Below are 16922 nucleotides of genomic sequence, written 5' to 3'. Positions count from 1 at the left end.
TTAAAATTTACTCTTTAGTCTAGAAGTTAGAAACTGCCCGGTTAGTCTTATAGTAAGAATATTCGATAGGACGAAAAAAACCATTTGAAGTGCTTTTAGAATGGAATGTTTTACATACACGTACATAGTTTGATTTGGTAAGTAAAAGCAGAGTAAAGCAAAGCCGCACAGCTTTCTTGATAATTTATTGTTTAAAACTTCTTCAAAAATAATTGTTTCATTATATTGCGCGTATATCATAGTGACGTTTTTCGTGATTTCATTAGGGTTTTACAGTAAGGAGAGGTAATCGAATTCAGTAGTTATCCTAAGCCAGGAATTTATCTTGCTATTCGTGTTATCTTTGACTAAATAAAGTATCTAACGCAAGCGCATGGCTTTGACCATGACAAAAATGTACATTAGTTACGAAATCTCATAATAACGGTTTGTTGCTGAATTGCACAGATGTGAATTACACCAGAGTGTGAATGTTAAATATACTAGGATTTTATATCTTTAATAATGCAGGCTTCTATATTTCGTATAGTTCCAAACTTTCGATTTAATGAAGATAGTGCCAGTTGATAATAAATATAATAAAAATAAATGTATAGTAGATGGCTTAGTTCTTAGATGGCTCCAAATAACATGGCATCTTAATGTAAAGAAAAATCTATTATTTGTTATATTATTATTATTATTATTTTATTTTATTATTATTATTATATCACCTGATTTGATTGACAAAATCTTCATGAAAACCGCAAACCAAAAAGAAAACCGAAAAGAAAAATCGATTGAAGCTTCTCATCGAACCAAACCTGACTCAATCGATGAAGTCTATTACTTCATCAGGTTGTTTAATAATAATGATACTTATTTTAAGTGCATCTTTGTACATCTGACAACTTATATACAAAATTTCATGATGATCGGTTGAGTTTTAGAGGCGTAACAAACAAACTAATACAAATTCGAATTAATTATAGTATTAGTTGGGATGGATACTTCGGTCTGCAGCCTGAAACCTAAAACTATAACTTATAAGGCCACTATGCCACAGAGCATCCTCCCAGCTTAAGCATAAAACAACAAAATACGTGTTTTATTTTTGTACTTGGTTAAAGATTCAAGGGTGGTTTTGCTAATGTATAACATACATGTAATCTAAACGGGTTCTGGCTTCCGCTATAAACTGCAAAAAGTTCTTACATATTAAATACTATAAAAAGCATTGTTCAACTATATGTCCCAGTCTCGCTTGACACATGCAGTACAAGACCGCAAATATCACGCTATATAAGTAATATGCCCAGTAGTCTTCGAGAGAAAACTGGTGGGAGTTACACTGAAGGACCATAAGTGAAGAAAATGGCTTCAAGATCAAAGCAAAGGTGAAGATGTAACGAGACATCTTTAATTGAAGAGTGCTGGGCATATGGCCCGAACTATAACTTATAAGCCCAATGTGCCACTGTGCCACAGAGCATCCTCCCAGATTTATTTCTTTAATAAAAACATTTAAATTCGGTAAAAACAACAAACTACATGTTTTTTGTACTTGCTTATAGATACAAAAGTGGTTTTGCTAATGTATAACATACAAGTTCAAAGTAACACTTACTTTGTTCTAACAAGTAAGTAAAACTTAGGTAAGGAGTTGAAGTCATGTCAAAATAGGCGCATTTTTCAAAATAATTACTTCCTCTCTCTACAACGCAAGCCTTTAACATACCCTACGCCGTTATATTAAACCTTACCTATTAATGAGTGTGAATTGTAGCTGTTTAAGTTGTTAAACTGCGCTTAAGACATTCATAGCGTCAATAATGTAGCTTGCATACGTGATTTTAAAAAATATGTTCGGATATAGTTTAATAATCATAAATAGCTTACATTAAAATAATATATTATTAAAAAAAATATATTGCTATCAACGATAGGTATCCGTTTTGTAAATCGGGCCTCTCGGGTCGCGTGTAATTGCCCTACTGGTTTAAACAGAAGCCCACTATAAACTTTGCCAGGTTCCGTTATATTGATGTAAATAAATAAAATTAATACAATTATCTTCAATGAATATGTTTATAAAAGTAGAAGTAGAAATAATATATTTTTGGCTGCACTAAACAGTATTATAACGATGATAATTTAAATTGTTCGCGAAATGTTGTATTGCGCTGTTTCCTATTGTAAATTGTACAATGTGGGGTCATACAACGAAATTAGTTCTGATGTACAAACATAACCGGCTATAGGATATCCCATTGCATATTGTGATTGTGGTGTAATTTATGATCGTATGGCACTAAAACTAAACTACATCTGTAACTTGTGAAACACAGGGTTATATTTCTTAGGCAATAGAATATTGATTCATTATTCAACGTTAGTTACTGGAGTAACACGGCAAATTATAATCAATAACAATATTATAATTGCGAAAGTGTGTTTGTTTATTGGATTGCCGTTACCTCATACCTTGGGATACAGTTAGTTGAAAGTACGGAGAGTAACATGGGTAACAGAGGCTACTTGCCCGGGTTTAACCCAACGCTGATAACAGCTAGTAGCTTGTAATATAAACGGGTTCTGGCTTCCGCTATAAACTGTAAGAAGTTCTTACTATATATTAAATACAAATAAAAAGCATTGTTCAACTCTATCTCCCAGTCGTGCTTGATACAGGCAGTACAAGACCTTAAAATATCAACCTAAGAAAGTAAGGCTCAGAGTCACTCAGCGGGCGAGGGAGAGAGCTAAGCTAAGAGTATCTCTACGTGATCAAATTAGAGATGAGGAGATCCGTAGAAGAACTAGAGTTACCGACATAGCTCACCGACGAGGTAGACGGATGACATCAGGCGAGTCGCTGGGAGCCGCTGGAGACAAGAGGCCCAGGACCGTGGATTGTGGAACTTCCTACAAAAGACCTATATCCAGCTGTGAACGGCAATTGGTTGAAATGATGATGATGATGAAAAAAGTAATATACTCAGTACTCTACGAGAGAATACCGGTGGAAGTTACACTGGTAGGTGAAACTGGTGGAAAGGTGCAGATATCAATTGAAGAGGGCCGGACATATAGCCCGAAAAGAGAGGTTTTGGTGCAAACATCTTCTCGAATGGAAGCCATGGAGAGAAAAACATTCTCAAAAAAGCCCATAAGTGCGCTGAAAATTCGTCGTGAAGAAGGTAGCCGGTAGGATACAAACAGCTCAATGTCGCGAGAAGAGGAAGATGTTGTAGGTAGCCTATGCCAATATGGTCAAAAGATTTTAAGAAGAAGAAGTAGAAGTCCATTGATTATGATGGTCATGACTCATTTAATCGATCGTAGGGTTGCGAATACTTACCACGTTGGTAAAGGTCGCGATTTCGTGCCCCATTGCGGTTTAGAAAGTTGTTTGTAATGAAACATGCAATACGCACGTCGCAATTATTCATGGTTACTGAGTATTGTACTATACGAGTATGCTTTAAGTAAAATTTTGAATGGGCTTTGTAATTCCTGATGGTACACTGGCTGGTGTCGATCTTCGTTATAAGCAAACTCTACATACCATTTGCACTGTAACAATCTTGTTCAAAACAAAATGTTTCAAATAGTGATATAAAAGTAAACAGTGATTTTGACACTAGGATTCCCTGTATGTTGGAAATCACTTAATGGTTAGGTTTTCTCTGGTGGGAGGATAGATAGTTACCACCCTACCGTCAAAGACGTATCATGTGTAAGTGTTCCGGTACGATGTCGCGTAAAAAAAGATTAAGGGTGCGTTTAAAATACCTACTTGCCATACCCCAAACGGGTAAGATTAAGCTTTATTAGCTTATTAAGATTAAGATAAGCTGCATCGTGGCTTTCCACCAGGATATTGCAGTCAACGGTAAACTGGTAGTAGAATAAAAAAAGGTAATTTAGTTATTCACGTAACTAGCACCTATTTATAATTTCAGCTCAATACAATTGCAATAATTATGCTCCACCTAAATGCGTTTTGCGCGGTGTTGCAACCTCCGTCGGCTCGGAGGCAACACGCTAGAGCTGGCATATGTCGGGCAGTTCATGCGATGCGTTATAACGAGGGTCTCATTCATCACAGATAGACGTTTTACGCCCAAATTACCCGAGGCAGTGTACGCGCCAAAAGCCGGTTTCACATTAGTGTAGTGTTGTGTACTGGTTACCCGTTACTTTGGGCCTTACTAGTAACGTGGGATAACGTGGCAGGGATAGCCTAGCCTTTAGGTTAGGACTTCTCTTTCGGGGTGGCGGAGTTCGAACCCCGGAACGCACCTCTAACTATTCTAAGTGCTTTTTAAGCAATTAAAATATCACCTGCTTCCACAGTGAAGAAAAACATCGTGAGGGAAGGTGTGTGAAGTCCACCAATCCGTACGTCAGCGTGAGGGACTACGCCCTAAAACCTCCTTTGTTATAGGAGGAGACCCGTGCCCTGTAGTGGGCCGGTTATTTGATATATGATAACATCATCGATCATGATGAGATATTCAGCACAGATAGGAGATAAAAATTATATCCCCCGATTATACCCCCTTACAAGGGATATAATTAACGTGTTCCCCGGATAAAGCACGGGAACATGGAATAGGAGAAGTTTACCCCCGTTTATTATTACAACTATATTATTTGGATATTATTTCCACTTGTGTGCCAGTGCTCTGAAAGTTGATAAAACTGTGGGAGACGATCAATTTTTGTTCTTTTCCGGGGGATATAATTGTCACCTGCTCAGTTGAAGTGTGATAAAATACTGAATAACTATGCCGACGTTATTCCACGTTAATTTGTAAGGCCCTACTATTTTAAAAATGCAAGTGGTTTCATCCTTTCGAAAAGGCCATAGCGTGATTTTATACCCATAATTTCCTAACAAACAGTCTATATAGTACCTATTATGTTTCAAATCAAACATAGTTCCTGCTTAAATGTTCCCAATAAACAGCACGGAATTTATTTTACTAGCGAGTTCAGCAGCAAGACGCTACTAAATAAATGTACCTTTATTTATAAAATCATTATTTTAATGAGACATCTTAATATTGACTCTTGCGCAGATTGATAATATTGACTTTTATTAATCAATTAATTATTATTATAAAGAAACAATTTTATTGAAGATACAATAGAAGTCTTAAAATAATACAAGCAAATGGTTATAGGTTATAAAGGTTAAAGGTTATATTATAGCCCTCGCTCCAATTGGGCATAAGTAGCTAACTAAAAAAAAGATTAATCTTCTTTGAATTAAGTGTTATTAAAAAGAATCTACAGTTAGTTATTTCATTACAAAACCACGATTAAAATCATAAAATATAATATTTTTTAAGACGTATACAGTTTTCTTAAATTGTCGAACTGTCTAGCTGAACTGTGATCACGATAAATTAAAACAAATAACTACATCTATGGTATGTACCACATTCATGAATAGATAGTTAGATAACATACCAGCTAATAATAAGTTACGATTTATGAAATAAATTCCTGTGTAAAGTTATTTATTAAATAAGAGAATAAATAAATACTAAATATACCATCTAGCCCCAAAGCAAGCGTAGCTTGAGTTTTGGGTACTAAGATGACTTGAATGAATGTTTAAATAAGTACATATAAATACCCAGCCACTGACAAAACGTCATCACACAAACATTTTCCATTTGCGGGAATCGAAACCACAGCATTGGACTCAGAAAGCAGGGTCGCTGCCCACTGCGCTAATCGGCCCTCAAACAAATAATAATAGAATTCACTGTGATAACATAATACAGCAGCCCAAAACGTTTAAAATAGGAAGATCTGTTTATAGAAACTCCTAGGAACACATAAGCATCCAAACCTATCTAAGAAAAAAACTCTGTATAATATAAAAAAATGCATTATTTATAACATATATCACCATTATGACTTGACAGTAAAACGTACGATTAAATTTATTCACCGCTCGGAAAATCCCAACATTAAATTATAATTATTATGCTATTTGATGAGTAGGTATCGCATAAAAATGTACATACATAATATTAAGTGCGTACAAAGTGCGTTTTTTTGTTAGCTGGTATATAAACCTACTTGAAATCATACATTCTGTACCTAAAGTAGGTACTTACTTACTTTATTTTATACTGACGATATAAAATAAATGTTGTTATGTTGTAATGCATGTTGTTATATTAAACAAGACTGGTTGAAAAGGGCTTACAATTTCGATAGAGTATCATAGTAATTATACCTATTGATGGAAACTTACATACACCGCAATTTTTTTACCATCGAACGTCGACATCCCTCTGAGCAATATTCAAAATAATTAAAGTTTAGTACACTAGTCATTAAAAATTCAAACATTTATCTCTGCGCTTAGCGACGAGTTTCATTCGCCGCCTTTTTTTAAAGTGCAACACTTTTGTGTTAACAGCCTGCCTTCATTTTGGGTGGTATTTCCCTTATCGTCATAACTTATAATATATATAATAAATCGACGAGTCCAGAATCTGACCAATACTGAATAAAGCAAAGAAATACGAAAATATAGCTCTATACTATAGCACTATATTATAAGGGAATACTCGAGCAATGAAGCGAAATGCCGTTATTGCTTCATTGTCCGTGGATTTAAGCGCTCAACTGTCGCCCTCGATAGTTTGACTAAATTTATAATGTGTTTACAGGCGCCCCAATTTATTACGTTCAAAGATGGGAAAATTGGAGTCAACTTTGGCGGCTACCACGCGGGCGTTGGGTTTGGTGGACTATTTGGTAAGTCATCATCATCCTCATTCTTTTGCATACAGCACACATTCTTTTAAGCACAGCCTCACTCATATAGGCGATCTTTTCACGATCATTATACCAAAATCTTAATAATAATAGTAAACGGACTCCAAGCATGGGCTGCCTATATATATACACCATTATTTTATTTTAACTCAGGAGACAAAAATTATATCCCACGGTTATATACCCCGACAAGAGATCTAATTAACGTGTCGGGAACATGGAATATGAGAAGTTTTCCCCCGTTTATTATTACACATTTATTATTTGGATATTATTTCCACTTGTTCGCCAGTGCTCTGAAAGTAGATAAAGCTGTGGGAGAAGATGCATTTTTATACTTTCCCCGGGGAGATAATTGTGTCCTGCCTATGCTAGCCGTGCTGGTACTTGACTGAAAATTCTAAAACCGGCCAATTTTAGATATCTCATTGTCTGTATTTGAACAACAAAGAGATAGTTAAGTTGGAGTTAATGAGTGAAACTATATTACAAGGCTCTTAAGTACATTAAATGTAGAATGATTCTTACCTTGCATGATTGCATTATTTATGCAAAATATCTGCTATGACTAACTAAGCTGCCAATGCAAGCTATTATGTTTCATCTACATTCATTAACATGATCTGGATTAATTAAAAACTAGATAAAAATTATAACGTACCATCTTAGTAGTTTGTTTGTGCTAAAATATGTTGACAAAATATATTGACTCAAATTGCATTTTAACAGGCGGAAATACTGCAGGAGGTTTGTATGCTGAAGCCGGTACCCCTCATGGTCAATCAGCAATAGCCGGCCTTGGAGGTGCAGTCGCAGGACAAAATGGAGGATCAACAGGTAATATCATTAAAGAAATAGACAATACCCAATGAATGAACTTAGCTTAACTTTAAAACAACATTAAATAAATAAATATACTACGACAATACACAACATTGATAGAAATATAATCATTACTATTTTAATATACACACTGGACATAGTTAAACTTTACAAGTAAAAGTGACAACAGTTCAAACTTAGTCTTTTATTAAAATTACTAGCGGACCCGCGCGACTTCGTCCGCGAATGAGTCGGCTTATCAAAATAGTCGTATGTTGTCGCGGACTGTTTTATAGAACTTTAAAGAAACAACAATTCCAACAATTCAGATATACTTACTACATCATCAAGTCAGGAAGAGTCATATTTTTCAGTTTAAATTGGGACTACCCAAACGCCACCTTTTTGTTACTTTTCTTTCAATAAAAAAAGTGAGTTTATGTTTAAGTTGATTATCGACAAAACACGAATAAAATGACATTTTCTAAAAATGAATCCTATCTAGATCGATCGCTCCCGAAACCCCCTGTATACCAAAATCGTTGGAGCCGATTCCGAGATTCCAATTACTGTATATATAAATACGAGCAATTCTTTTATTTATTATATATATATATATATACATACACAAGAATTGCTATAAGAAGAAAGATGTTAGATAAGTAGAAGATTATTGCCTATAATTTTAGAAGTTATACTTTTTTTGACGCGATGGAGAAAAGTAATGAGAGTGAATTTTTTTTTATAAGTATTGATCGCGGCAGTCGCGCGATACATCTTATGTAATATCTAAGAGGACATAATCGTTTTTGTCGAGCACCAAAACTCTATAAATTCTAGACCATTTTTAACAATTATCTTTTCATTGTATTATCAGTTGTGTTGTTATCTAATTTTCGGAACGATCTGGTCTTATGATGGAGGATCTCAGCCAAAAGCAGCAAACCTCTCAGTCAAGACAATACAAACGTGCAAAACCGAGAGTGTTACCGCTTCCACAACAGCAAACCTTAAAAAAGTAGTTCATCTTCTTTATCAAAGTCAACAAAGAATATATATTTTAATTCTCAGTTTGAGATTACTATTAATTATTGGTAGGATATGAGACCGACGTATGCCTTATTCTCTGTCAAATCCACGTTGCTTACCCAGAACAACAAATCTTCTCAAAATTTGAAGTGAAACTACAATAAATCAGGTAAAACTGTAATTTATAGGTGCTCAGGATCATCTGCCATTGGTGGTTTATTCGCAGTTTTTAAATGATCTATGATTGAAGTTCCCCTGGGTATATTATTCTTGCACTTAGTCTATTACGGAGTTGCATTACTATCTTTACTTTCCGGGCTTTGTATATTTTAAAGCTGGTTATTTGTATGTCTGGAACTGACAACTCGTTTGAAAAGACCTAAGCCATAGGGTGTTAGACAATGTAGCATTACATTGCGAGCCATCGTTATCACAGCTAGTATAAAATATGCTACAACCTACATTATAATATAATGATTTGTGCTTTTAAATTTCACAGGTGGATTATTTGCTGGAGCAACTGCAGGCAATGGTATTCAAGCACAGGCAGGTCTTGCTGGAGGAGTGAATGGTGATAATTCAGCTGCAGGACAAGGATATGCATCGGCTCAAGCAGGAAATAATTATGCCGCAACTGGAATGGTAGGTAACAATTTTAGTGGAATGAGAATAAAATGGAAAGAAGAGAAGCAAAAGAAAAAGGAACTAAAGGCACAGGAGAAAGCGTTACGTGCTGAACAAAAGAAACTATGAAACATCTTTATTTAAGCTATGACATACTTAGTGTTACAAGTAGTTAGTTACTAATGAAGTACTGTTTTCCTTACCAATAAAGATTATAAGATACTTAATCCATTATTATTAATTGTCTCTATATATCAACAGAATTTAACCCCCGATTATAAAATCCACTGACAAAGGTAAAGGAAATTTTCAATATGTGCAACTTGCATGCATATATAATGTTTTGTGTGGCAAAGTATATATATTTTATGGTATATTACGCAAAGCATGTTAATACTTCAGAATGCATTAGAATAATTATGCTTCTAGTTTTCACTTATTTACATTTTCACATGTGTGGTGCTTGTGTTCAGAATGTTTGCAGCGTATTTGGTTAAGGTAAAATATAAAAAATCTTTTGTGACCTATTTATGCTACATTTCAGGAAGGTGCAACTTCCTTAGAGGGCTCATCAGGATTATCCTTCTCGAAAAAAGTCACGCCAGTACATAAAAAATTACACACTGAGATAAATATCGACTCAGTCAATGAAGTACAGCCAGCTGTTGAAATAGAAAAGAGAGTTATACATGAATCTGTACAACCAGTCGTCGTGAAAGAAGTGAGTAATTTATGGAGGCCAAACGTTGACCTACTCAAACAAGGAGAACTTAATTTACAAGTCGTTTTTAATTATTTATTTAACACAGCATTCGGAGCAAGCTATCAGCCACCATGGCAAAAACCCCAACATAGTTACATTTTTTCCCAGGTTTGTTTTGAAGTTTTCATATAAAAGCACCAAGGGCTTGCAGGCAGCCACCTACTCGTATTTGCAACATAAAATAGTAAATAACTCTTTCAGGTACCGATTCTTGCAAGACAATGATCTATCGGTTTTTTCAAATGTGTTTCAATGATTAATTACGATGATAAATCACAAACTACCTATGATACGTATTTACTACGTATGCACTCTATATCAAATTCCAAAAAACATTCCTACCTACTTCAAAGTGGAATATTAAAATATGTGCTAACATCTTTGTATATACTGACATTCCATATATTGAAAACATTAATAGATAACATCAAAATTACAGGTTTACAGCGTACCTCAAACTCAAGTAGTCGAAAAAGAAATTATTCACACACATTACAAACCACGTAAACACCATCACCGTAAAACAGCATTTCTCGGTGGTTATATAGGAGGACAAGGTGATATTGTTGGACCTCCACAAATCCAAAAAAGGATTGATGTTGACGTTGACGCATCTGCTCATGCCGATGTAGCAGCACAAGGAAGTGCTAATGGTGGAATTGCCACAACTTATACTAAAGAAGTTACAATTCAGAAAAACCCCTCATTTTTCGCTGACATTTTTAACGTGAGTGTTCATTATCATGATTATTCTTTGCAATTTAACAGGTCGCAGACAGTTGATAGAGGTCTCATTTCTTCTGGGGGATAGGGGTATATAAACCCACTACGCTGCTTTAATGACAAAATCACATCAATACATCCGTAATAATAATCGAGACCGGCTATACATTTATGTACTTTCTAAGGGATGACAAGGATGGGCTACTGATACATTTTTGACAGAAAATCCAATACCTATTAACTTTTAGACTGGCCCGGAAATTGAATCCAGGACTTCGTGATTAAAAATGCTAAAGACTAGACCATTGCAGAAAGCCAGAACCAGAACTAGAGGCAGCAGCGTCAGCAACGCAACAATAGCTGAACATTAATATTTAGAAATAATTTAACATGTGACCTTTTGAAAAACCTTCATTATTGTTATAGATTCCCATTTCTACACTGAAAGCAGTGGGTAACTTCCTTGGGAATACGGCCGCAAATACACACGTGGCCGTACAAAAATCTGCACAAGTGCAAGCAGGTGGTTACTATTAGAACTTTTGAGCATATTATGCAAATATTTACTGTAATGTAAGAGTAATTTATTTATATGTTAAAGGAAAATAGATTTTGAAAAACCATGATCAAAAAGTCGTCGCTTTGGTGTCTGAATTTTTTTGAACTGAATAAAGGAGTGGTGGGGTTTTAATAAATGAAACAAACAACATTTTTTTCATTGCTTTAGTAATATATAATTGGTATTTACTTATTACGAATCTTTACTTTTACTTATGATTAAGTATTGTAAATACTCATAATTATAGCTGAGACAATATTATTTTATTGTAACTTTAGCTGACGCTTTTATTAAGAAAAAAGATATAAATATTTTTATGATGGATTGACAGGCTGTCCCAAACATGTTACCAGACTTCTTTACGCTTGGCTCGGTGGATTATTGTGTGATAACATTACCTTGAAGAGTATTATTGCTAAATGATGCCAATTTTAAAATCAATTTATAATTAAAATGTTAGAACCAAAATACGAATGAAAACTTTCAAAAATAAAAGGATATGCATAGAATTTAAAACACCCACTTAGGCGCATTTTTGTAATGTATTATTGAATGTCTCGTTTAGGAATGTTAGAATGTACTTCTTTTAAGGTCACTAATTGTCAAAAAATCTTAAAGAAATATTTTTTATTTGCAATTTATTATATTATTTTTTATGTCCAAATACAAACATTCATAATTCATATATCTATCAAATCCTTTATACACTATAAGGGATGGATTTTCATATTAAACTATTTCATATAACCTATTTTCATATATTCTTAGCGAATGATACGCGCCAAACTATAAGTTGTAGCAAATGTAATATCAGAAACTGTTGAAATTTTTTCAATAAATTGATAGACAATTAATCATTCATGTAACACGATCTATGATGTTTTTCAGAAACTGACTCCATATCATCAAAGCATGAACCATCATCATCATCATTACCTTCATCTTCGTCTTCATCAGCGCACATATCGGTAGAAACACCGAGCGCTTCAAAATTCATTGATGACATTTTAGCTGTAAGTTTATCACTACCAGTTGATGCTTCTTATTATTTATTCGTCTAAACTACTAACACATTTTCTTTATTAAAAAAAAAAATAGCATAAGGTTCTTGTGTTTGTGTGATTTTTGCTTATTAATATTTTTTTCAGATGTAATTTTTAGTGTCTCCTAATTAATATTTTGCAGTTATTTGTGTTTGATATAAGTCTAGATAAGAAAAGTGCTATGGTTTGGTTAGTGTCCAAAACACGTAAGTAAACATAAATATTTGGAAATCGAAATATTTTTACTCTAAATCGGTCATACGACACCGAATCAAATACTGTTTTAATAACCGAAAAGTAAGGTAACATCTTTTTTTTCTTTTTAGATACCAATTAACACGTTGAGTGCTGTTAATACATTTTTAGAAAACAATGTGCCGGCAAGAAAATCTGTTCAGGTAATATCATCAAAAAAAAATACTTGTGTACCTTTCGTTCTTAATCGTATTGCCATACATTTGATATACATCTATAGGTACTTACATATTATTATATTTCCGAGAGAAACAATTTGTTTGTTTGTTTGTTATCTGCTCAACCGCAGTATCGATGTTTATGAAATTTTGCTCTCATCCCGAAAGACACTTTATACCGGACATATAAAGGGTTAAAATTCATAATTATATTTGTTTTGTAGTATTGGCATGTTATGTTTACATGAAAAAGTATACGTCCTTTAAATCCAAGGCAAAAAATAATTTAACTCACGGTATGGCTAGTGAGAATAACGAAGACCGACGTCTCTCCGCGTCGCGTTCAGAACAACCGAACACTGAGCTATGCAGTTGTCTAATGTACTTTGTTTAAAATTTTAAAATGGTTATTATTAATATGTTGCCATTATCAAGATATATCTCTCTACAGGGAAACTGAAAAACTGTGATAAAAATATTTAATAATGTAGGTTGTCATTTTTATGTTTAGGTATCTGATGACGGAACCGTCGAGCATTCAAGAGTCAGACTGGGTCCTGCGAGAAGACGAGCTAACAAGCATGTAGTTATAGTTAAAGAAGAAACGCCTGTAGAGTCTGTTACAGAACAATAATATATTATATAACTATAAGTATATATTTGTATACCTCTTTTACGTACCTGGGTTTGTACAAATAAACAGTTTTTTTATAACAATATATTTTCTTTTTATGAATTCCCATGATATAACATCAAACTTAATGAGAAAATTATAGCTACAAAACAAGTATGTGACATTAAATTGGTTTAGTATTGGTAAGAAGTCCCTGGAGGATGGTCTATCGATATAATTTATGACAGAATGTTACATTAAATGAAGGTTTTTAATTTTGTTGCCTATTATGTAAGAGTCAATGGTAATACTATATTTAAGATTGCAATCTTTCTTTTCATTAGAGGAACTTAAATAGGTAAGCATTTTACCATTTGTGAATTCATCCCCGAAATTGTTCAACCAATGCTATGTATGATAATTTAGCTAGCGAGGTATTGTGGTAAACACAAATGTTTCTAAACTGCTTGATAATTGCTTTCAAAATGAAATTGGGTTGTCCCAGGGGAAAATTAATTTTGCACCCCAATCAAAGTTACCAAAAGTTTCGGGAAGTTTACTATCTATAAACTTTTGTCACACAACAAATGGCGAACATACCTATTCTTCTAAAAGTGTGCGAAATCGATTATAATATTATCTAAAACATCTTGTCTTAGATTAATCGTGTATGCCCCCGTAAGAAAAAATAAAACTCGAGTGAAAGTTGCTTTGAAATGTTGTAGATTCCAAAAAGTTAATAATAACTTGATTGGTCGAAGTCTTAGAGGACTTTTCACATCATACTTTACATCTATTAAAACGAATAGTCGAGTTGAAATAAATATCAAATAGGTCTGCTATACCTACCTAGGAGCTATGAAAAAGTAAACTTCTAAGGAAAAGGAATAAATCCAAAAACCCGTTTGTATCGTATCCTACATCCTAGAATATGACCTACAATCATGAAATTTGGTAAGGCGCAATGTCTTAATAAAGGGAAAGATCCGGCATCCGTAAACAAGAATGCACAAAGACAAGACAGATATCCAAAAGTAAATATTTTTTATATGAGTGCCACGACAAATGTATTCATTGCCTCGTGTTTCCTTTAGGCAAAGTTAAAAGTTCAATATATAAATAAACAAAACTCCTATTCGTTGTAATTAGTCCAACCATCACTTTTCAACGCCATCATCCAAACCTGAAGGTTTTAATGTTGGTGTTGAAAGGTGGATAGTTTTATTTTTAGCAGGATGTAGGACCTATGGAGTTCGGGCAAATTAAGATGAGGATAAGAGATTCAGAGGATTTGAAAAGCAGATCACCCAAAATTAATGGAAACGCATTCTTCTCAAAAAAAAAACATTAAAGCAAACATTAAGCAAGTAACTATTACTATAGATATCATAAAAGAGCCTATAGTAAGTTGTACTTGTTTATGCAAACGATATGCTAAACTGGCTAACTTTCGCAATAGAAGTGTCCGTTATGTACAACTTTACGTACTACGTCCCTAAACTTTGTGCGGATAGGCCTTGGATTGGATTTTCTGTTCAGATTTGCTGCTTAGCGAAGCTCTTAAGAACCAGGTATACTTAACCTGGAACAGAAGTCATTTTAATACAATTTTTTTTTTCTTTTTTTAACTATAGGCCAGCGCTTGACGACAATCATGCCCGTTAGAAAGCAATGATGAGGTCTAGGTTGGAGCACGCTTGCCTAGAAAAAGCCTATTCACTCTAGCCTTGAAGGTACTTAAATTATACGTGGTAGGAACACAGTTGCCGGGAGGGCGTTCCACATCTTAGCGGCACGTATCAGAAACGTGGATAATATTAATTATGGATTATATTTTTGCTAAGCTCTGCCCATAGGTTTTCCATTTATCAACTAATAACGTAAAGGCACGCAACCACTTGGTTAGTCAAGCAACACGAAAAGCTAATTTCTTTAGCGATCGAAAAGTTTCTCATGCAACTATCGCTCGAGCGATATGCATTGTGATTATGCAGCTTAGCAAGACCTTAAGATACCTTACCAAATTGTATTACTTATCTGTCTAGCCAATTTAGTAAAATTAATTTATAACACTTCTAATCTATCCAATAGAAACAGTTTACAAATACGTAATCAATACAAAAATTAAAAAGCTAGCCTACCGAACTTTTTACGAATTTTCCCATTGGAAAATGGCACCAAGCTCTATGTGTCTGGGCCCAGAACGGTTAGAGTAGGTAGAAAGCAAAAATTATATCCCCTGACAAGGTATAAAATTAACGTTTTCCCCTGCCATAGCAGGACAACATACAATAGGGACAAGTTTATCCCCGATCCCGTAGAATTTAGAACATACAGAAACCGTGTACACGACTAATAATGAAGCATCAAAAACCACTCCACTTTAGATTGGTTTCTCGAAAAAACGGTTAGTCACATCACACCATTTAGCAGTTAACAATAATTATTTTACCTCTAATGTTCTAAGCGTTCACCATATAATGGGAAAATGGGAAAATAACAATTATACTCATCATAATTATTTTTCAGTGTTTATATGAATATTCTAAGTATTTATTTATATTATTCATGAAATTTTAATCAGTCATCTTAGTACCCGTAACACAAGCTACGCTTAATTTGGGGCTAGATGGCGATGTGTGTATTGTCGTAGTATATTTATTATTTTATTATTATTATTCCGACACAGTGCAATGCGTACAATAATGGCTGAATAAGGATTATGTTTGTTTTTAATTCAATGGTTACACGTAGGTATATTATTTAGATATTAGTCCACATGTGAAATATTACCTTATTTTTTTTTTATTCCACTTCAAGCCTAGTATGCCTGAATGTGATCTCGCCTGCTGGCTAGTGATGATGCAGTGTAAAATGGTAACTAGTGGGCTAACCGGTTAGGGGTATGGCAGTTATTTTAAACCCATACCCCTACTTGGATTCTACGCGACATCATATAGGAACACTAAATCGCTCGGCGGCACGTGATTGTCGGTTCGGTGGTAACTCAAAACCTTAATAATGCTTCTGCAAGGGACCCCTGCCTAAATAACTGTAAGTAAAGTAGCCCGAATAGCAATAGAATGAAATAGTACACAGTAGTAAAAGACGCAATATAAAATTTGTATTATAAGAATATAAAGAATTACATGTGTAACATTGCAGTGTCCTATCTCTTTCTACTTCTACTCCAAAATTTGTAACAAATAAATAAATAAATTTATTAATTATTAATAATAATACATAAATAAATAAATAAAAATATAGAAAGTTAAATGGATACAAAAGGTCTCCGACAACCACATCAGAGGAAACCGGCGCTCCAGGAAAATGGAGCTATTAAAAAAAAAAAAACTATCTAGGGCTGAAGTCCACCACCACTCCCAATTATCTGATATATAATAATATCTGAATTTTCCCAGGTCAGACTAGAGAGTCTGACCTGGGAAAATTCAGATATTATTAATTCCTTCTACTTAAAATCACACAGCACTCACCGCTGCGCCTGGATGATCTTAAATCCATTAGTTAATTTTGTTAAAAA

At 34.1% G+C, this 16922-nt stretch overlaps 1 protein-coding gene across 2 annotated transcripts in view; it reads left to right on the top strand.

Annotated features, from left to right (window-relative positions):
• LOC120629921 overlaps positions 1-13462 on the top strand; it is a 31899-nt gene extending 18437 nt beyond the window's left edge. The window contains exons 3-11 of one of the 2 annotated variants that reach the window (XM_039899004.1): positions 6681-6768; positions 7519-7626; positions 9140-9282; positions 9809-9985; positions 10467-10754; positions 11177-11273; positions 12198-12322; positions 12679-12750; positions 13277-13462. In XM_039899004.1, the coding sequence (XP_039754938.1) occupies positions 6681-6768; positions 7519-7626; positions 9140-9282; positions 9809-9985; positions 10467-10754; positions 11177-11273; positions 12198-12322; positions 12679-12750; positions 13277-13399 (1221 nt within the window). In that variant the 3' untranslated portion in view covers positions 13400-13462. Of the gene's footprint in view, positions 1-6680; positions 6769-7518; positions 7627-9139; positions 9283-9808; positions 9986-10466; positions 10755-11176; positions 11274-12197; positions 12559-12678; positions 12751-13276 lie in introns of those variants that run through there. The other variant, XR_005659007.1, reaches the window with a different exon arrangement.
• The last annotated feature ends 3460 nt before the right edge of the window (positions 13463-16922 follow it).

The sequence above is a fragment of the Pararge aegeria genome, chromosome 15 (assembly GCF_905163445.1).
Source record: "Pararge aegeria chromosome 15, ilParAegt1.1, whole genome shotgun sequence".
NCBI classification, from domain to species: Eukaryota; Metazoa; Arthropoda; class Insecta; order Lepidoptera; family Nymphalidae; genus Pararge; species Pararge aegeria.
Note: the sequence above shows the minus strand (reverse complement) of the source record. Positions and strands in the feature narration are given on the sequence as shown.